The sequence below is a fragment of the Oncorhynchus kisutch genome, linkage group LG17 (genome assembly GCF_002021735.2).
Source record: "Oncorhynchus kisutch isolate 150728-3 linkage group LG17, Okis_V2, whole genome shotgun sequence".
Classification (NCBI taxonomy): Eukaryota; Metazoa; Chordata; class Actinopteri; order Salmoniformes; family Salmonidae; genus Oncorhynchus; species Oncorhynchus kisutch.
The window spans coordinates 49,564,329-49,585,627 of NC_034190.2; the positions used below are offsets into that span (position 1 = coordinate 49,564,329).

General features: G+C 44.0%; 2 protein-coding genes across 3 annotated transcripts; both read left to right on the top strand.

The window, feature by feature from the left end:
- Positions 1–1,286: 1,286 nt before the first annotated feature.
- Positions 1,287–5,349, top strand: LOC109907820 (serine/arginine-rich splicing factor 6-like). Its single transcript, XM_020506051.2, has 6 exons — positions 1,287–1,666; positions 2,258–2,412; positions 3,659–3,783; positions 3,924–4,126; positions 4,250–4,312; positions 4,395–5,349. Exons 1-6 carry the CDS (start codon positions 1,452–1,454, stop codon positions 4,747–4,749), a joined length of 1,116 nt encoding a protein of 371 aa, XP_020361640.1. The 5' UTR covers positions 1,287–1,451; the 3' UTR covers positions 4,750–5,349.
- A 251-nt stretch (positions 5,350–5,600) lies between these two features.
- On the top strand, positions 5,601–16,015 carry LOC109908513 (lethal(3)malignant brain tumor-like protein 1). 2 transcript variants are annotated; one of them, XM_031793992.1, is made up of 22 exons: positions 5,601–5,726; positions 6,475–6,634; positions 6,973–7,160; positions 7,270–7,393; positions 7,563–7,728; positions 7,987–8,122; positions 8,323–8,359; positions 8,471–8,562; positions 8,977–9,081; positions 9,291–9,426; positions 9,630–9,721; positions 9,830–9,981; positions 10,105–10,181; positions 10,296–10,381; positions 10,595–10,705; positions 11,080–11,194; positions 11,342–11,441; positions 11,575–11,775; positions 11,899–11,948; positions 12,127–12,284; positions 12,381–12,443; positions 15,149–16,015. In XM_031793992.1, exons 2-22 carry the CDS (start codon positions 6,496–6,498, stop codon positions 15,281–15,283), a joined length of 2,463 nt encoding a protein of 820 aa, XP_031649852.1. In that variant the 5' UTR covers positions 5,601–5,726; positions 6,475–6,495; the 3' UTR covers positions 15,284–16,015. The 2 variants fall into 2 exon arrangements, with proteins under 2 accessions (XP_031649852.1, XP_031649853.1); XM_031793993.1 differs by lacking the exon at positions 5,601–5,726 and adding an exon at positions 5,971–6,049.
- Positions 16,016–21,299: the final 5,284 nt, after the last annotated feature.

Consider the following 21,299-nt stretch of genomic DNA (forward strand, 5'->3'; position numbering starts at 1 on the left):
CATACTTTTTCCAAACTGCACTGTGAATGTTTATAGGGTGTGTTCAATAAAGACATACGCTATAATTGTTTGGGTGTTATTAGATTAAGCAGACTGTTTGTTTATTGTCGTGACGAAGATGAGATCAAAAATTGATGACCAATGTATGCAGAAATCCAGGTAATTCTAAAGGGTTCACATACTTCTTCTTGCCACTGTCTATACATGTAATTTATAAGTCCAAAAACGGATGTAGCAACTACAGTTTGCCCCTTTAAGTCTATCAAGAGTGTGCGAGTTTGAGCATGTGTCCATTAGGCATATGGATAAATGATCAGTTATGAATTAGATTGAGCAATAAAAGCCCCACTTTTATTCCATGGGCTGGTGTCCGCACTATGCGGCTATGGTAAGAGCGCATTTTTCACCGGCTGTCAACTGGTTTCAAAAACAATGATTGATAGGCAGTTAACATTAATAAATTAACTGGGGTCAAATACACATTTAGATTTGTGAACATCCATCCACAACGACCACAATCCGTAAAACGCAAATAGCTAAACAAGAGAGCAGCAGTGTGATTCACATCAATGCGCTTTGTCGGTATCAATAATACGTGACATCCGTATAGCGGTAGACAACGCCACTGCTGTAGTCCTTCGACGGCCTACCCCGGCCAAACTCTCAGGATCCCTAGTTGTCTGTAGTAGTAGGCTACTAAAACATAGAACTAAACTGAATCTCCACCAGTATTTTTCAGTCTATCGTACAGAGTAGTTTAGTTCTGTATTCTAGTAGCCTACTATAGACAAGGAGAATTTAGATACTGGGACTTGCACACATTGATGCCAAATGCGTGACCCTTCCATTAGAAATCCCTTTAATAGAAATCGAAACGGGTAAAACAGGGTAAAAATGCAACATGTTCAACAATAATGAATATCTTTAGTTTAGTTACAGGAGCCCAGTATACCATGTACATATATGTTACCAGCAAAAAATATTGTAATCAGATTAGATACTTTTAAAAAACTGGATGATTATTTCGAGGATTACTTTAAAATTCAGAAAGGATGTTTGCGGGAGACAAAATATTACACTGTTTCCTCAATGATATTCAAATCAACATTGAAAAAAGACGCAAATTTAAATTTGTTCCACAAGTCAGACCGCTATGATGACACACCAAATGTGTTTGATGGATCACGGGAAAAGAGCATGAATAGGTTTGGCTACAGTCCAAGCTATGTCTTCCAATGGTGCGACTGCTGTCGGCATCCAAAGATTATCCAATATTGAATAAACGCTTGGAGGTTATTGTTATAGTTATACATGTGCCGCGTTCAACGATTCGGCAACTCGGACATTTCCGAGTTTATATTTTTTATTTTGGACGAGTTTCCTAGTTCCGACTAGTATATGAACGCGGCATATGACATAGACTCTGTGTGAATTCGTGTATTCTCGCGACGATGGTTCTTCACGTCACCGTCTACATTAAAACTACCGAACTCAGCGACTTCTCTTTAGTTAACGGCATTTTGTTATCAGTTGGAGAAGCAATCCGAGTATCAATAGTCATGCCCCGCGTCTATGTTGGAAAACTAAGTTATCATGCTCGAGAAAAAGACCTTCAGCGGTTTTTCAATGGCTACGGAAAGCTTATGGAAATTGATCTGAAAAATGGGTAAGTTCAAGCTGAGCATATGAGTCAGTTGAACAACACCGGGCTGGAAAAGCTAACGTTAGCTAGCGAACGTTAGCTTCATAACTACTTGATTTCGGTTAGCTAACTCTCCCAGAGCATATACGTGAAATAACTAGCTACAGTCACATTTGACTTTCAATTGTGTTGCTATTCGTGCATGTAATAGCAACTAGGTAACATTAGTGGTTATTAGATTCACATTGGCTTTACTAAAGCGTTACATTTTTTTGTAAATAACTTGCCTAGTTAGCTAGCTAACGTTAGCGTGTTCAAAATGGCTGCTTGTTTGGCTTCACTACAGACCGTTTTTTGTGCGCCATGTAACTGTTAGCTACCCAAACGTTAACCAATTAGCTTGTTGCCTTAACCCCTTTCATGCACAGGCAATGAGCCCACTAATTGATTTTACCCTGTTTTGGGGTAAAGTTTTAACCCCTACTCGTCAAAAAAATAACGTTAAAACATACCACATCTTCTGTCTGAAATTAGTATCACCGTCTTCATACTCATTAGTTTTGTAGTCATTGCTACCCGAAGACGAGCCTAACTTAAAAAATATATTTATTTTAGATATGGATTTGTAGAGTTTGAGGACAATCGCGATGCGGATGACGCTGTGTATGAACTGAATGGCAAGGAGTTGTGCGGGGAGCGTGTGACCGTGGAACATGCAAGAGGACCGCGGCGCGACCGAGATGGATATAGTGGTGGCGGGGGTGGTCGCAGTAAGTACAATCTATTTCAGTGTTCCCTCTGCCCTTTCCCAGTGGATCAAGGAATTGTGAATGTGGACCGTATACACGCAGACCTGTGATCCTAAAGTGGAGTTTGACCTAGCTCGCCAATACTCAATGGTTTCACCATTGCCGTAATAAACTATTTCATGTTAGTATAAGTGTCACCATTGAGTATGGTCCAAGTTGGACCCAACTTGGCGCAGACAACTACTGTTTAGCTGTAATGAAACCATGTTTCTAGTGTTTTCTTTCCTGGTGGAATTGTAAACACATATAAACAACTGTATTTAGCTAATATGAAGTCATGGCTTTGTCACCATGTAGCCTAGCTGTATCATTAAATACTATTACATGTGAATTGTATTTTACGTTTGATTTCAGCATTAACAAAGTCCTTGATGTTTCAATTTGAAAGAGTCCAGCTGCGGGCTGAGGCTGAGGCTGAGTCCATAGAGGCTAAGATGACTGGCTAAGATGAGACTGCCTGTCCCGTTTGGCCTTGGCTTTCACCTTACAATGTGTGTGTGACCTATGCCCCTTGACCCTTGGCTGACCTAACCGGAAGCCATGATGACAGCATCCTTTTGCCAATAGACCAGGGGTGATGGTGAGGATTCCCATTGGTTTCTATGTTGAAAGAATAAGTGGGGCGGCTAAGTCAAAAACATGTTACCGCTCGCTGTAAGTGGGCAAACCAGCTGAATTGCCCCCAGTTTGACAACCGGTTAGGCAAAGTCATGGGCAAAACTTATGTAGCGTTATGTCAGTTGGCACTCACTAAATGTGAGACCATTTTTGACAGTGACTTTGTGGGAGCCTCTATTTGTCCTTCAGGATTCAAGGGTTTGTAAGAAGAAGAACATCAATGTCGATTTGTTTGTACGGCTAAAGAATTGCACTTATTAAACATTTGTCAGACTGGCTGTATGTTGCTGGTAACAGATGCAGTGGTGGTCTTTGCAACAGCAGTGAACTACTTCAGAGGCGGTACAATGAGGAGAATATAAACTGACATCCACTAAGACAACAAATGCCACGGCTTTAAGACCTCAGTCACTTATTAAGAGGTTTGTCTTGAATGGGTCCAGATGGACATCTTACAGGACCTAGGTTAAACATGACCACACCATTTATCCTGGTAGCTGCATTCTCTGTTTATGGTCTGATCCACTGAGTGAAATGCCTATATGCCACTCTGTTTTGTTGACTATTTGTATAACCTGTCATTTTAAAGGTAGTAGTGGTTACAGCAGCAGCAGAAGCCGCACTGGCAGGGATAAGTACGGGCCACCTGTCCGTACCGAGTACCGGCTGATCGTTGAGAATCTGTCCAGCCGCTGCAGCTGGCAGGATCTGAAGGTGAGTTGTTGGGACAGTTTTATATTTGTAGGTGAAGGGCAGGCACTAAAGATGCTGCCAGTTGCTATCCATGGCAGGCCATTTGTTTCTGAAAAATGTGGGTGATATACTGCGGGGTGACTCTGCATCGGCCTCTACAGGATTTCATGCGCCAGGCTGGAGAGGTCACGTACGCTGACGCCCACAAGGAGCGTACCAACGAGGGTGTCATCGAGTTCGGCTCACGTTCGGACATGAGGAGGGCCCTGGACAAGCTGGACGGCACAGACATCAACGGGAGGAAGATCCGCCTGGTGGAGGAAAAGTCTCGCCGCCGCCGCTCCTACTCTGGCAGCCGCTCCAGGTGAGGCTCTACACCGCCCTGCTCTTTACGAGTAGTTTAATTTCTCATCCAACCTGCTGCTTTCCATTTGTTGTCACTTTAAAGGGATGAGTGTGACATTTGTATTCTTGTTCCCCTCTGCAGGTCTCGCAGCAGACGTCGCTCTCGTAGCAGGAGCAGCCGCTCCAGGAGTAACTCCAGGTCCCGGTAAGAATGTCTACAAAGTGACAGTTTAGATTGGTCAATATGAGTGCAACAACGATTGTAAACCATTGTCCACCCCCTGTAGATCCCATTCTCGCAGCAAGAGACGTCGCTCTAGATCTGGAAGGAAGTCCCGTTCCTGCAAGTCTCGTTCCCGCTCTCACACCCGCAAATCCAGATCCCGCTCCGACAAAAGCAAGTCCCGTTCCAAGAGCCGTTCCAAGGTGAAATCCGAGCGGGATTCCAGCAGCCCTTCGAAGGAGAAGTTGACCAGCAAGAAGTCACGTAGCCGCTCGGCGTCCCCCATGGGGAATGGGAAGGAGGAGCCGTCCTCTCGCTCCCCGTCTCCAGCAGCTGACCGCCACTCCAAGTCTCCAGACAAGCGTCCTGTCTCCCGCTCCCCATCTCGCTCCAGGTCTAGATCAGCTTCCCGAGATTAAAGGCATTGCCCAGTTTGTTTCATCCACATGTTCCCCATTAGAGCAATCTGGATGTATAGGAGCAGCTTCTATTTGATTTAGCGGATCTATCGCAGCACCAGGTTAATCAAGGCTTGTTCAGTTAATCGGTGCCATCTTTGGCACTTAGAAATCTAAACCATGATCTTGACGTTGTATTATTCATGGCTTGAGAATGATTTAGTCATTGTGTGGGGGGGTGGCACATCGTAGATTATAGCTGCTATGTTTTGTACATGGAGGAGCTTGTCTGAATGGCTTTGTATTTAAAACAAGTCAGGACTTATTTTTATTTCCTTAATGTTATTTGTATTCCTCCCTCCGGTCTGCTTTTGCTTACATCGGTTGTGTTTGACATTATTTTCCATGATTTGAGTCATTTCACCTATTGAGCCCAAGGTTTGTTTTTGACACCCCACAATGTATGTGCTGTACATCTTGTGGAGGTACACTTTTTTGGCATTGAGATTTAACCAGGGATCGTGTTACAGATTCCAGCCTCCCACATGAGAAGCCGGTCTGATTACTTGTAACCATGTCCATTTTTAAAAATTGTACATTTAATAAAAGTTATGAAAATCGCTGGGTTGTGATTTATATTGCTGCCATGACACAAAGTGCTGCTTTTACTGTATTAGGGCCTAAACTGCAGAAACACTTCCATATGAAAATCGATTATTCCTTACGGTGATGTATTAATGTGAAAAGCGGTGGGGGGGAAATTGTGACAGTCATTCCCGAAACATTTTGGTGCTGTCATTGAGTTGGCGCTATACATTCTTATGATTAACTGAACATGGGTCTGCGCATGCGTACAATTCTGATCCGCAAGAGAAACCTCTGGTAAGCGAAATTGAGTCATTTCATTTTTCAAATTGATCAGCTGATAAACATTTATAATGCTTTGACATGCATGCAATAGGGCGCTCCAGAATCTTGGAAGTTATAACTTGCAGATGGTAAGATGTCATTTTAATGTGGTTGGTATCCAGCATGCATATAATTAGCCATAAAGCTATTTCTTATCGCAAATTTTATTCAATATATTCTGTCATATTTGATAGTTCTCGGCAAACCTATAACGGGCTAACGGTCCGCAACATAAACGGGATTGTATTATTGTTGTCGCTGCATGTCATGAAGCGATGCCGTTAATTAGACATTTTGCCAGGATTGGTTGCTTTGTACATTTTCACAAATTCTGAGTTACTGTTTTTTTTCTCTCATAGCTTCAAGGATTTATGATCTTCCGCCATTTTACAGCGGAATTGCTGTGTTTTTGGTAAATTAATATATCGATTTTGCTTTGTCTACTTTCCTTTGCTATTCTAAGAGCATCGTTGTCAAAAAGCATCGACAGAAATGTCCTAAAAACAAATTGTTTTAAAATAAACCTTAATCCGAATGTCCTTTTATCTCCAATGCTGTGAAGTGATACTAAAAGTGATTCATAAAATTGGGAAGGTTTCTTAAAAATGCCCCATAAATTTTTTATTCTTAAAATTTGAAAAATGGCAGCATATAGGGAATTGTCCCCTATATTCTGAAGTTTAATAGTAACAGAGAACATAATACTGTGGGTGCAGGGGATGGATAATATGGGGAATACATGTGACGCCTGTAACCCTTCTGACATTCAGGCCCCTTTCCACTGAATTCCATTGTTACCTCACCCTGTCACTATAATATGTTATGATCTATTTTCAGAGGCAGTAAGTGAGGTCTGAGATGAGTGCCAAAGTTGAGCTGGATTTTTCAGCCAAAAAAGCAGATCCTACTCCCCTGACTGACTCCAGTGATTCCCTCTCCAATGACAGCCTGTCGAAGAAGACACGCCCACAGACCACCACAGCACTCATCCTGCCAGGTGAGATTTGACCACAATGACACTTCTGGAACTATGACACTCAATAGGGTACTGTTATGAATTACACCCTGAACATTTTTCAACTCAGATATGCTGCACAATGTTCTACATTTTGACAACCCAGAAGGGACACATACTACCCTCCTACTAGTCTCACGTAGCTACATCATATCTTCACATTCACTCAGAACTCAGAAGCCTGCCACTTCTCTCCCAAGCCCCAGCCCCTGCTCCTAGTACCCAGAAGGGACACATACTACCCACCTACTAGTCTCACGTAGCTACATCATATCTTCACATTCACTCAGAACTCAGAAGCCTGCCACTTCTCTCCCAAGCCCCAGCCCCTGCTCCTAGTACCCAGAAGGTGGAGATCTCTCTGGGTGTTGCTGAGACAGGTAATGGAGCCATAGCTGGACAGGTGGAGACCCCCACTCTAGCCCCCCAGGTTGGGGGGACCTGTAGTATCGTCCATGTGCTGGAGTGGAAAGAAGGGATGGCCATCTTACCCAGCAGCAACCTAAAGGTGAACGACCATCGTATTTTATTAGAAGCATAGGGTTGTCTAATAGTAAGCATTGTTGGAGTAAAGACGAACCATGTGGGCAAGTTGTTGAAATATGTTTCTTTTTCAGTTCTGTGTGAGTGACTGTGGAACACTGGAGATGATCAGCCAAGGGAATATCACCAGCGCTGAACCAATAGTAGTGGTGTCTGGAAAAATACCTGACTCCGAAAACAGGCCAATGAACAAAACAGGTAGGCTACAAAAAATCAGTAATACTGTGTGTTGTCTGCAGCTTAACAGTCTCTTAACTAAATTGTAATGGAAATGAACTAGCATGCTCAAACATATCCTCAAAAACAATTTGCAACCCTGTATGCAGTCCTTTCCTAATCCTAACCTGACATAATGCCTCCATTGTAGATGTGGCGCGTCCTCTCAGCACTGTGGGTGGTGTGGCTGTGGATCAGGAGAGGCCCATCAAGACTGTGCCTAAGACCCAGGGAGGGACAGGCCAACAGGAGAGCTGTTATCCAGTGGCACAGAGAACCTACCCGGAGCAACTACGCAGGGAACCCATGACTGACAAGTAAGTACTGAAGCGTGAAGCCTATCCACATCAAATTCACGTATGAAAACATATTTTTACCATAAAAAGCATTTTATCGTAGCCTTTTATGCAAAATGAAAATCAAGGATGTATCATACGCATACAGTGGATGGTCAGACACAAAACAAACAAACTACAAGATATTAACCACCATGCAGAAGATGTAACGTAGGTCATAGGTAGCCTAAGGCGAAGCTTTGTGTAGTGGACATAACTGTTCTCTTATCTGTTCCTTAGTAGGGTGGGAGGTGCCGAGAAGATTCCCGGGGGCAGGGTAGCGTCTCTGGACCCTGAGCTGCTGAAACCCATGAAGAAGAGGAAGAGGAAGGACTACCTGAGTCCATCGGAGGAAGAGTCTGAGCTGGATGGCATGGTGGGAAAGGCTCAAGTGTCACTCTATCCCACATAAAGCATTCACAATTTAGTAGTATTTTTTGTTGTTGTAATAAGTAAATGACCTCACGTGCATGTGATGGCCATATGCATCAATCAATTATTTTGTTCAATACTATTCATGCTGTAGGTACTATCTCTTTGTTGCAGTAAATCCATGTGTTGTATTCGTGGTTCTAGGATTATTTGAAGACAGAAAGCGGACACAACAGAGCGGGTGAGAATCAGCAAAAATGTAAACCCATTTGAACCATATATTCAAGTCACGTTTCTGTCGTATCAGATTTCCAATATGCATTGTGTTGTGTTTTCTGTCTGTGTACAACAGGTACTGGTGAAGTTAAGATGGAGCTGTGGACGTGGGGACATTATCTGGAGGAGACCAAATCAGTGGCAGCTCCAGCCAAACTCTTTCAAAAGGTGGGTTTTTAATAACTTTCGATACATACTAAATGATAGGGCCGGGACAATACCAGTATCGCGACACTCGTTAGTATCGTAGCAAGGAAACAAAACACGAAGCGGACTTAACTTCTTTAGGAAAATAGCGCTAATGTTGGAAACAAACATCATTATGTTTCCATCCAGAGTCACATTTATTTATTTTCCAGTCTATAGCACACAATATTTTACATACTGCAGGTTTATAAAGGGCCAAAGAGTTTGGTCTGCTTTGTGTTTTCATTTTTGCCATGGAAAAACAATTGCGATACTGGTATTGTCACAGCCCTAGTAAATTAGAGAACAAAAGTTAAGTCTTTGCAAATTAAATTGTGAGTGTGCGTGCATGAATGTGTCTATGGCTTTTCTCACTATAACCCCCTGTATTTTCAGACTCAGCGGGTCCCACAGTGCAAAAGCAGCTTCCGCCAGGGAATGAAGTTAGAGGGCATCGACCCGCAGCACCCCTCCATGTACTTTGTTCTGACTGTGGCTGAGGTACTGTGTGCAGCGCTGCTCAACCTACAGTCGCATGCTCTTTGAGGTTTGCTTCTACCTCTCTCCCTGTCCTGACTGTTTTGTTTCATACACACTATACACTGTACACACTGATTAGAGAGACGGATCCACATAACTGAGGGAAAGACACGGAGAGAGAGATTTGGGGAGACACGGTTTGACTTCTGTCTGTCTTGTCCTGTTTGTAGATTTGTGGCTACAGGCTGCGTCTCCATTTTGACGGCTACTCAGACTGTCATGACTTCTGGGTAAATGCCAATTGCCCCGACATCCACCCGGCGGGATGGTGTGAGGGCACTGGACACAAACTGTACACCCCCAAAGGTCAGAGTATACTAGGCTTTGGTTTGTGGTTGGGCTGCAATTTGGACTCGATTAGTTTCCTTTTCACATTTTGATTATGGTGCAGATCATTTGCCCAAGCACCTAAGGATCTGAGTCATAAAGTCATTCATGAGATTTCCCTTATTAGAGTAGTGGTCCAGGGACATGTCCATGTCACATGTTTGTGTCTGTGTGTGCCACAGGCTGCAAAGAGGAGGAGTTCTCCTGGGCCAGCTACCTGAGGATGAGTAAAGCCCAAGTTGCCCCCAAAGAGGTGTTTTCCAGCCCTGGAAGAGTAAGTCTAAGCACGACTCTTATCCCCAATCAGTGGCCTGCATCTACCTGAAGTAATGAACTGTAAGCAGCTAATTTGGTGTGTTTGTGTTGGTGGCCCACTGGTCAGACTGATACGGAGGGTGATTTCGAGGTGGGCATGAAGCTGGAGGCTGTCGATCGCATGAACCCCTCTCTCATCTGTGTGGCGACCGTGACCGACGTGGTGGACGACCGCTTCCTGGTTCACTTTGATAACTGGGATGACACGTATGACTACTGGTGAGGCCATTTTTCATGTTTTTTTTTCACGACTTCTCTAAATCATCAACTGTGCTGTTTTAGTAGCCGTTTGGCCATGACTTAAATTCTAATCTGATTAGTCGATGTTGAATCCCCATCCAGGTGTGACACCAGCAGTCCATACATCCATCCTATTGGCTGGTGCCAAGAGAGGAGCCTCCCCCTCACGCCACCTCAAGGTGACTGACAAAGTTGTAAGAAATGAATATAGTTCTAAGTAAACAATAGGGAATACGGTGGCATTTCACACACACCTTTGAACTGGATCCCATGTGCCCTGTCTGTCCTGCCAGGTTACCCAGACCCGGGCAGGTTCTCCTGGCCAAGGTACCTGGACGAGACTGGCTCTACCGCGGTGTCTGCTGAGGCCTTTAAAGTAGTGAGTACATCACTGAGGATTTGTTGCAATGAAAACCACCATACACTGCTGTCATTTTAGACATTGATGAATACGATTGACTTGAATCCTTTTGTGGTGGGGTAAAGTGGAGTTGTGAACATAATGACTGTTTCGAGATTAACCATAGGGACTGGTTTGAGGTCAGGTGTTAAGTGCCGTTGTGTGATGACGATGTGACCCTCCCCTCCACAGCGTCCTGCTCATGGCTTCCAGGCTCAGATGAAGCTGGAGGCAGTAGACAAAAGGAGCCCCGGCCTGATTCGGGTGGCCACAGTGGAGGAGGTCGACACACACCGCATTAAGGTCAACCAGCAGTGTGCATGTCTCATGGTTGTATGTGCCAGTACCACTACTACACTCCCATAACTATACCATATTATAAACTGGGTGATTTGAACCCCGAATGCTGATTGGCTGTCAGCCGTGGTATATTAGACCGTATACCACGGGTATAACAAAACATTTGTTTTTCCTGCTCTAATTACATTGGTAACCAGTTTATAATAGCAATAAGGCACCTCGGGGGTTTGTGGTATATGGTCAATATACCACAGGTAAGGGCTGTGTCCAGGCACTCCGCTTTGCGTCTTGCATAAGAACAGCCCTTAGCCATGGTATATTGGTCATATACCTCACCCCCTCGGGCCTTATTGCCTAAATATACCATACTCCCACAGGTCCATTTTGATGGCTGGAGTCATATGTATGATGATTGGATGGACTCGGACCACCCTGACATCCACCCGGTCGGCTGGTGTGAGAGTACGGGTCACCCGCTAAAAGTGCCCCCCGGTGAGTCAAACAAAACCCAACACCTTGGTAACAGCTACCATACTTCACTGACTCTACTTCACCCTGATTTGAGTGCTTACATGTTCTGTTTGGCTTGTGTGCATGTGTGCTTGTGCTTGGGTGCGTGTGTGTGTGTTTTTTTATAAGGCCCCAGGAAACCTGCAACCACAGGCCAGTCCAGTTTCTCCTCCATGCCTTGCAAAGGAATCAGCCACTCCAGATCCACCAAGTACAGCTTCCATCACAGGTCAGTAACCCCCAGAAATAGGTATTTGAATCGCCTATGAAGCAATAAATGGAAGTGGATATGTGTTCCATACCAATGCTATGATTATGTTATATTGATGTTATAATGGAGTCAACTCTACTGTTTGAAACAGGAAGTGTCCGACACCCGGATGTGATGGCTCGGGTCATGTGACTGGGCGGTTCACCGCACATCACTGTCTGTCAGGCTGCCCACTGGCTGAGCGAAACCAGGGCAGACTCAAGACCGACCTATCAGATACAGAGGGGAGCGGAGCAAAGCGGAGCATCTTAGTCTTTGGCCAAAGGACCAAAAAGTCCCGGTACCATGGCAGGTAAGCCTCATGTCAACAGTGGCTAAGGCTGTTGTATGACGTCAGACTCAGGAGTCATAGTGGTGTATTGATCTGCCGCTGTAGCTCCCCGTCTCACCAGTGTCTCTCGTTCTCTATTGTCAGGATTGGCCGTCCCCCTAAGTACAGAAAAATCCAGCAGAGAACATACCAGAGTGAGTCTCACAGCTTTAAGCTTTGTACACAGTACAGATATCTATTTATGTCTATGGCCGCACTCTGATTCTCTATGGCAGCTACGAGTTTACTGCATCCATACAGTATTCTGTGTGTTTGTGTAGGTACCATATGTGTACATGCATTAATATGTGCGTGCGTTATCCTGTGTTGCAGCGATGGCCACAGAGGGTATGTGCCCGTCTCTGTTCATGTCTGCTTTGTCAGCCCACCCGGACCGAACCCTGTCTCTGTGCTGGGAGCAACACTGCAAACTGCTGCCTGGCGTCCAGGGCATCAGCGCTACACAGGTGGCAGCGTGGACTGTGGAGGAGGTGAGAGCTATACTACTCAGCCCTATTTATCTTTGGCTGCGACAAACGGTGGAGCAGAGTACTATCAGTCACTCTTCTTCGTGTTCTGTGCAACAGGTCTTTGGATTTGTCCAGAATCTGACCGGTTGTGAAGAGCAAGCCTGTGTCTTCAAAGAGGAAGTGAGTTGCAATGTTAATTGATAAGTTAAAAGTCCAATGCAGCTGTTATTATCTCAATATCAAATACTATCTGGATACGAATTATAAGTACCTTACTGTGCTTGTTTTCAATTAAAATGGTCAAAAAGAAACAAAAATAGCTTCTTAGACAAATACCATTTCTCAAGCAAGAATTTTTCTAGGACTGTCAGAGGGGCCTAATTGGAGGAGCCTAATGGGAGGGATGTGTAACCAGAAAATTAGCTTTTATTGGCAGAGAGGAGGGCAAACTCTCTTTGTTATTGGTCTATCAACTAATATCGCCTGGTGATATCACTAGGCGGTCCAAAAACCCCACTCTGCCAAACAAGTGCTTTATCATCATTTTCACAATTTCAAAGTATTATTCCAACCTCATAGTGTGGAAATATATACACTGCTCAAAAAAATAAAGGGAACACTAAAATAACACATCCTAGATATGAATGAATGAAATATTCTTATTAAATACTTTTTTCTTTACATAGTTGAATGTGCTGACAACAAAATCACACAAAAATGATCAATGGAAATCAAATTTATCAACCCACGGAGGTCTGGATTTGGATTCGCACTCAAAATTAAAGTGGGAAAACCACACTACAGGCTGATCCAACTTTGATGTAATGTCCTTAAAACAAGTCAAAATGAGGCTCAGTAGTGTGTGTGGCCTCCACGTGCCTGTATGATCTCCCTACAACGCCTGGGCATGCTCCTGATGAGATGGCGGATGGTCTCCTCCCAGACCTGGACTAAAGCATCCGCCAACTCCTGGAGAGTCTGTGGTGCAACTTGCGTTGGTGGATGGAGTGAGACATGATGTCCCAGATGTGCTCAACTGGATTCAGGTCTGGGGAACAGGCAGGCCAGTCCATAGCATCAATGCCTTCCTCTTGCAGGAACTGCTGACACACTCCAGCCACATGAGGTCTAGCATTGTCTTGCATTAGGAGGAACCCAGGGCCAACCGCACCAGCATATGGTCTCACAAGGGGTCTGAGGATCTCATCTCGGTACCTAATGGCAGTCATGCTACCTCTGGCGAGCACATGGAGGGCTGTGCGGCCCCTCAAAGAAATGCCACCCCACACCATGACTGACCCACTGCCAAACCGGTCATGCTGGAGGATGTTGCAGGCAGCAGAACGTTCTCCACGACGTCTCCAGACTCTGTCACGTCTGTCACATGTGCTCAGTGTGAACCTGCTTTCATCTGTGAAGAGCACAGGGCGCCAGTGGCGAATTTGCCAATCTTGGTGTTCTCTGGCAAATGCCAAACGTCCTGCACGGTGTTGGGCTGTAAGCACAACCCCCACCTGTGGACGTCGGGCCCTCATACCACCCTCATGGAGTCTGTTTCTGACAGTTTGAGCAGACACATGCACATTTGTGGCCTGCTGGAGGTCATTTTGAAGGGCTCTGTCAGTGCTCCTCCTGCTCCTCCTTGCACAAAGGCGGGGGTAGCGGTCCCGCTGCTGGGTTGTTGCACTCCTACGACCTCCTCCACGTCTCCTGATGTACTGGCCTGTCTCCTGGTAGTGCCTCCATGCTCTGGACACTACGCTGACAGACACAGCAAACCTTCTTGCCACAGCTCGCATTGATGTGCCATTCTGGATGAGCTGCACTACCTGAGCCACTTGTGTGGGTTGTGGACTCCGTCTCATGCTACCACTAGAGTGAAAGCACCGCCAGCATTCAAAAGTGACCAAAACATCAGCCAGGAAGCATAGGAACTGAGAAGTGGTCTGTGGTCACCACCTGCAGAAGCACTCCTTTATTGGGGGTGTCTTGCTAATTGCCTATAATTTCCACCTGTTGTCTATTCCATTGGCACAACAGCATGTGAAATGTATTGTCAATCAGTGTTGCTTCCTAAGTGGACAGTTTGATTTCACAGAAGTGTGATTGACTTGGAGTTACATTGTGTTGTTTAAGTGCTCCCTTTATTTTTTTGAGCAGTGTATAAAACAAATTACTTTTTTGACTGCACTACCCTTTTAAGTTTGAAGTATTGAAACAAACTGGAGCACATTGAAAACAACTAAGTTTAGTAATTTAAGCAGGGCCGGTTCCAGGCACAAGCGGTAAGCGTTTAGTTTTTTTAGGAACTCAGTCTGGGTCCCAATTTACTATTGAGAGTAAGAATAGTAGAATACACCAGGTACATTGTTTGGTTGTGCAACAGCAGTTTTTCTCTTGTTATGTCAGTCACTCACAGTCACTCAATTAGCCATGTCAGCTAACAATTTTTAGATTAGTAGTTAGTCTAGCCAGCTATCTAAACTGGTAATAATCATGGCCGAATATCGACCGGCTCATTCCCAGGATCCCTGACCTCCAGGGTGCAGCCATTGATTTTGTTAGTCATTTTCACTCAGATATCATATTAATATGGCATAAGTCATTATAAAAGGTGTAGAATTGCAGGAAATTAGCTTTAAAACTGCAACATTTTCTCTACGCCCCATGGCAGAATTGCAGGAAATTAACTTTTACATTTTCTCTCCACCATCAAGAGGGGGGCCACACAAAAAAATGTGCGAGGTGGGGGGGCCCCCAACCAAATATCGCTTAGGGCCCCCAAAAGGCTAGAGCCGGTCTTGCAATTTAAATTGTATTATGTTGTTTTTTCGTTTGTATGATTTCATTTTTTATATACCTGCTTCTTGTATATTTCTTCTCAGATGATTGACGGGGAGGCCTTTCTATTACTGAAACAGACAGACATCGTCAAAATCATGAGCATCAAGCTCGGTCCCGCCCTCAAAATCTCCAACGCCATTTTAATGTTCAAGAGTACTGACGAAGGCCTCAAGTGATCCCGCCCCCACTCGGCCAGAGATTCAGGGGCCAGTCATCATGTGCCAAATTCATCCAGAATCCTACCCGTTATGTGTTTGGTGTTCAGTACCCATCAGAGAGAGAGAGAACAGTAGAGGGGTGGGGGAAAGAGATGAAGAAAACAGGGAAAATGTCTAATTGAGGTTTTCTGTACGGTTGCTTCACTGCTCATGCAATAACAGGAGTCAAAGCAGACGGATTCTTACCGGAAAGTGTAAGGAGTGTCGAAAGATATACTTATTTTGATTTATGCAAAATATATGGAATTATTTATGTGGGATTTAGTTAGATAAAAATGGGGATATTTTATTGCCATTATTTTCCCCCAGATTTGAAATCCAGGGTGATTTTATGCTGCTGTTGTTATAGTTGGTCACTAGATAGAGCAAATGGTCCGTTTTGAATACCAGAAACGGGTTCAAGTTTCTCAAGCACTTACAAATCTTATGTGACAAAGTCAAAATAATGTTTCAAAATATGAACTTTGTTTGGAACATTTCAAAAAGGATATATCAAGATATCTGGGGATTTATTGTTTTGTGTTGGTTTTATTTTTTATGTTGGCTTATACACTGTATTTAAACAGAATGTTACAAGGGCTTCAGGATTCTTAGAACTATATTTCTCTCTGGTGGGCAAACTGTGTCAAGATATTCTTGGGTCAAAATCATTCATTCCACATGAACAAATAAATGTCCAGTTCAATCTCTTACTTGTCTTGACTTCAGTTGACTGATGATGATGAAGTAAATTGAATTGAAAATACTTGATCATTATCAAACGTATTGTGCTTGTGAAAAGAAAGGTATGAACCATTGGTGTCAATGTGCAGGTATCATTTTACCTATGGATGGCCCCAGGAATCAAACCCACAACCCTGGCAGTGTAAGCGCCATGCTCTACCAACTGAGCCATACACGGCCTTAATGTTGCATGGTATACCAGGTAATATCATGGTATCAAAACATCACGATAGGCTACTTATGATACAAACGTTTTTTAAATAATGTAGTTTCATATGATACAATTACATTTTTTCCGCCCTGCAGATCTAAAGAATCTGCTGGCGCCTGCTATAAAATGTTTATAAAGTCATAAAACACATTGAATAACACATTCATAAATGGCAAAAAAGACCGTCATGTATCATAAGGAATAAGGTTTTGAAGTGTCTGTCCAATATCTACATAGGAGATATTAGAAAGTTCGGGAACTTTTTTTGGACACATATTTAAGGCCTTGTTTGTTGGCACAAAACTACCTCCATACTTCCATTCATTTGTATGTGTTACCGTCAGATGAGACCCGTGACAAGGAGAACACCATCTTGTTCATGAGAGTCCCCCCTTTCCATGGTGGGGTCATATTAGTTTGTAGCCCAAACGGTTCAGACTAGTGATGAGCGGTTTGAATCAGAACCACACAGTATCTGCTGTCATATCTACGGTACAGGTGGGTTTTGGGTGGCAAAAAAAAGTGGCAATATTTCTAGAATAAAGTAGCAATATTTTGAAAATAAAGTAGAAATTATTTTGAGAATAAAGTCTCAGTTATATTTCAAGATTTAAGTAGGGATTTGGTTAACTGCATGTCTCCTTGGCTCCCTGTTGCTGTTCGCTCCACAATTGAAATGCCTGCAGTTAGATGACCTGGTGAAAATATACTTTAGAACTAGCTTTAGTAAGAAGTAAATCCTTTCTCTTTTAGCACATAATGACTATATTATTATAAGTAGGCCTATTAGGAAGAGGTTATGCCACATTCTTTTTAGGATTTACCACACGGACTCGGATGAGATATTTCATCCAAGTCCGTGTTGTTATACAGTCGTGGCCAAAAGTTTTGAGAATGACACAAATATTAATTTTCACAAAGTCTGCTGCCTCAGTTTGTATGATTGCAATTTGCATGTACTCCAGAATGTTAGGAAGAGTGAGCAGATGAATTGCAATTAATTGCAAAGTCCCTATTTGCCATACAAATGAACTGAATCCCCCCAAAACATTTCCACTACATTTCAGCCTTGCCACAAAAGGACCAGCTGACATCATGTCAGTGATTCTCTCGTTAACACAGGTGTGAGTGTTGACGAGGACAAGGCTGGATATCTCTCTGTCGTGCTGATTGAGTTTGAATAACAGACTGGAAGCTTCAAAAGGAGGATGGTGCTTAGAATCATTGTTCTTCCTCTGTCAAACATGGTTACATGCAAGGAAACATGTGCCGTCATCATTGCTTTGCACAAAAAGGGCTTCACAGGCAAGGATATTCCTGCCAGTAAGATTGCACCTAAATCAACCATTTATCGGATCATCAAGAACGTCAAGGAGAGCAGTTCAATTGTTGTGAAGAAGGCTTCAGGGTGCCCAAGAAAGTCCAGCAAGCGCCAGGACAGTCTTCTAAAGTTGATTCAGCTGTGGGATCGGGGAACCACCCGTACAGAGCTTGCTCAGGAATGGCAGCAGGCAGGTGTGAGTGCATCTGCACGCACAGTGAGGAGAAGACTTTAGGAGGTTGAACTGGTGTCAAGAAGGGCAGCAAATAAGCCACTTCTCTCTAAGAAAAACATCAGGGACAGATTGATATTCTGCAAAAGGTACAGGGATTGTACTGCTGAGGACTGGAGTAAAGTTATTTTCTCTGATGAATCCCATTTCTGATTGTTTGGGGCATTTGGAAAAAAGCTTGTCCGGAGAAGACAAGGTGAGCGCTACCATCAGTCCTGTGTCACGCCAACAGTAAAGCATCCTGAGACCATTCATGTGTGGGGTTGCTTCTCAGCCAAGGGAGTGGGCGCACTCACAAATATGCCTAAGAACACAGCCATGAATAAAGAATGGTTCTAACACATCCTCCGAAGCAAATTCTCCCAACCATCCAGGAACAGTTTGGTGACGAACAATGACTTTTCCAGCATGATGGAGCACCTTGCCATAAGGCAAAAGTGATAACTAAGTGGCTCGGGGAACAAAACATTGATATTGTGGGTCCATGGCCAGGAAACTCCCATTGAGAACTTGTGGTCAATCCTCAAGAAGCAGTTGGACAAACAAAACCCCACAAATTCTGACAAACTCCAAGCATTTATTATGCAAGAATGGGCTGCCATCAGTGTGGCCCAGAAGTTAATGACAGCATACCAGGGCGAATTGCAGAGGTCTTGAAAAACAAGGGTCAACACTGCAAATATTGACTATTTTACATCAACTTCGTGTAATTGTCAATAAAAGCCTTTGACACTTGTGAAATGCTTGTAATTATACATCTGACAAAAATATCTAAAGACACTGAAGCAGCAAACTTTGTGGAAATTAATATTTATGTCATTCTCAAAACTTTTGGCCATGACTATACATAGTAGAGATAGGGGGTTGTGTGTGTATGCAGGTGTGTGTGTGTGTGTGTGGGGGGGGGGGGGGGGGGGGGGGGGTTATAACACACTCGTTCAAACAAGCGTCACACACACACACACGTTATTTCCAAAGCAATATCATTCTGCCATGGTGCATGTCAGACTGCTAAGAGACATGGAGTTGTGTGTATCAGTCCCCGTCACGGTGGTCCTCGAATTCCCTACAATCCCCTGCTTATGCCAACACCATGCACAGTATATTTTAGAGAGTAACAGCTAGGCTAGCAGCCTATATGTAGAAACAAAAGGTTAAATTACAAATTTGTGTTTTATCTAGGCCACACTCCAATGAAGTGGTCTCATTGGCCTATGCTTATTATCTTGTGAATGTAAGTCACGGATTGCGTTTACGTTCCATTATAACTTAACAGCTAACAGGTCTAGCCACTTGCCTCTAAGGTGAGCAAATGGTAGTCTATGTTAGCGGTATAGCGGAGACAAATAGCCTATAATGGAGACGATACCCTTGTTTTGGGATAAGCTATGAATCCTTCATTCCTCCCATCCTTGAAGACATAGAAGGATAGTAAAGGAGATATTATGCCCGGCTACCAACCAAGGAATGTCAGATCAGTGATTATTTCTTTATTGCCTATCATCATTTATTTAATAGGCCAATATTTGGATAAATGATTATTTCAAGAAATCAAATCAAAGTTTATTTGTCACGTGCGCCGAGCACAACAGGTGTAGACCTTACAGTAAAATGGCTTACTTACAGGCTCTAACCAACAGTGTAAAAAGGTATTAGGTGAATAATAGGTAAGGACAGAAATAAAAACAACAGTAGCGAGGCTACATACAGACACCGGTTAGTCAGGCTGATTGAGGTAGTATGTACATGTAGATATGGTTAGTGACTATACATATATGATGAACAGAGAGTAGCAGTAGCGTAAAAGAGGGGTTGGCGGGTGGTGGGGGGGACACAATGTAGATAGCCCAGTTAGCCAATGTGCGGGGGCACTGGTTGGTCGGCCCAATTGAGGTAGTATGTACATGAATGTATAGTTAAAGTGACTATGCATATATGATAAACAGAGAGAAGAAGCAGAGTAAAAAGAGGGGTTGAGGGGGACACACACAATGCAAATAGTCCGGGTAGCTATTTGATTACCTGTTCAGGAGTCTTATGGCTTGGGGGTAAAAACTGTTGAGAATACTTTTTGTCCTAGACTTTGCACTCCGGTACTGCTTGCCATGCGGTAGTAGAGAGAACAATCTATGACTGGGGTGGCTGGGGTCTTTGACAATTTTTAGGGCCTTCCTCTGACACCGCCTGGTGTAGATGTCCTGGATGGCAGGCAGCTTAGCCTCAGTGATGTACTGGGCCGTACGCACTACCCTCTGTAGTGCATTGCGGTCGGAGGCTGAGCAATTGCCGTACCAGGCAGTGATGCAACCAATGCTCTCGATGTTGCAGCTGTAGAACTTTTTGAGGATCTCAGGACCCATACCAAATCTTTTTAGTTTCTTGATGGGGAATAGGCTTTGTCGTGCCCTCTTCATGACTGTCTTGGTGTGTTTGGACCATTCTAGTTTGTTGATGATGTGGACACCAAGGAACTTAAAAGCTCTCAACCTGCTCCACTACAGCCCTGTCGATGAGAATGGGGGCATGCTCGGTCCTCCTTTTCCTGTAGTCCACAATCATCTCCTTAGTCTTGGTTACGTTGAGGGATAGGTTGTTATTCTGGCACCATCCAGCCAGGTCTCTGACCTCCTCCCTATAGGCTGTCTCGTCGTTGTCGGTGATCAGGCCTACCACTGTTGTGTCGTCTGCAAGCTTAATGATGGTGTTGGAGTCGTGCCTGGCCATGCAGTTGTGGGTAAACAGGGAGTACAGGAGGTGACTGAGTATGCACCCCTGGGGGGCTCCAGTGTTGAGGATCAGCTTAGCAGATGTGTTGCTACCTACCCTCACCACCTGGGTGGCGGCCCGTCAGGAAGTCCAGGAAAGGGAGAACCAATCCATGACCATGAATATATTCAAACAGCGCCTCAGATTAGCTGGTTTGCGCATGCAGGCGTGGTCCTCGAGTTGCATCTACTCCCACAGTCACTTGCGTAAAACCCCTGCTTCATTGTTAATTCCTCCCAGCCATTACATAGGCTTATAATTTACTTTCACTTTCCTGCTGTAATGTAGGATTAGCATAGGTTAGGGTACTCAATCTAGTGGGACCCTATAGGTTTATATGGGCTGGAAAATAGTGGTGTTTTAGCAAACTTGGAAGCAGCTTGACATGGGACACATACACTGAGTGTGCAAAACATTAAGGACACCTTCCTAATATTGACTTCCACCTCCCCCTCAGAACAGCCTCAGTTCGTCGGGGCATGTACTCTACAAGGTGTCGAAAAGTTCCAAAGGGATGCTGGCCCATGTTGACTCCAATGCTTCCTGCAGTTGTGTCAAGTTGGCTGGATGTCCTTTGGATGGTGGGTAAGGATGCACCAATAGGACATTTTTGACCAATACCGATATCCAATATTTTCCTTGCCAAAAAGAAACGACACCGATAACCAATATTTATCATTTTCGCTGCCTTTTTAGCATTCTTGTCACGGTCTTCCTCCTC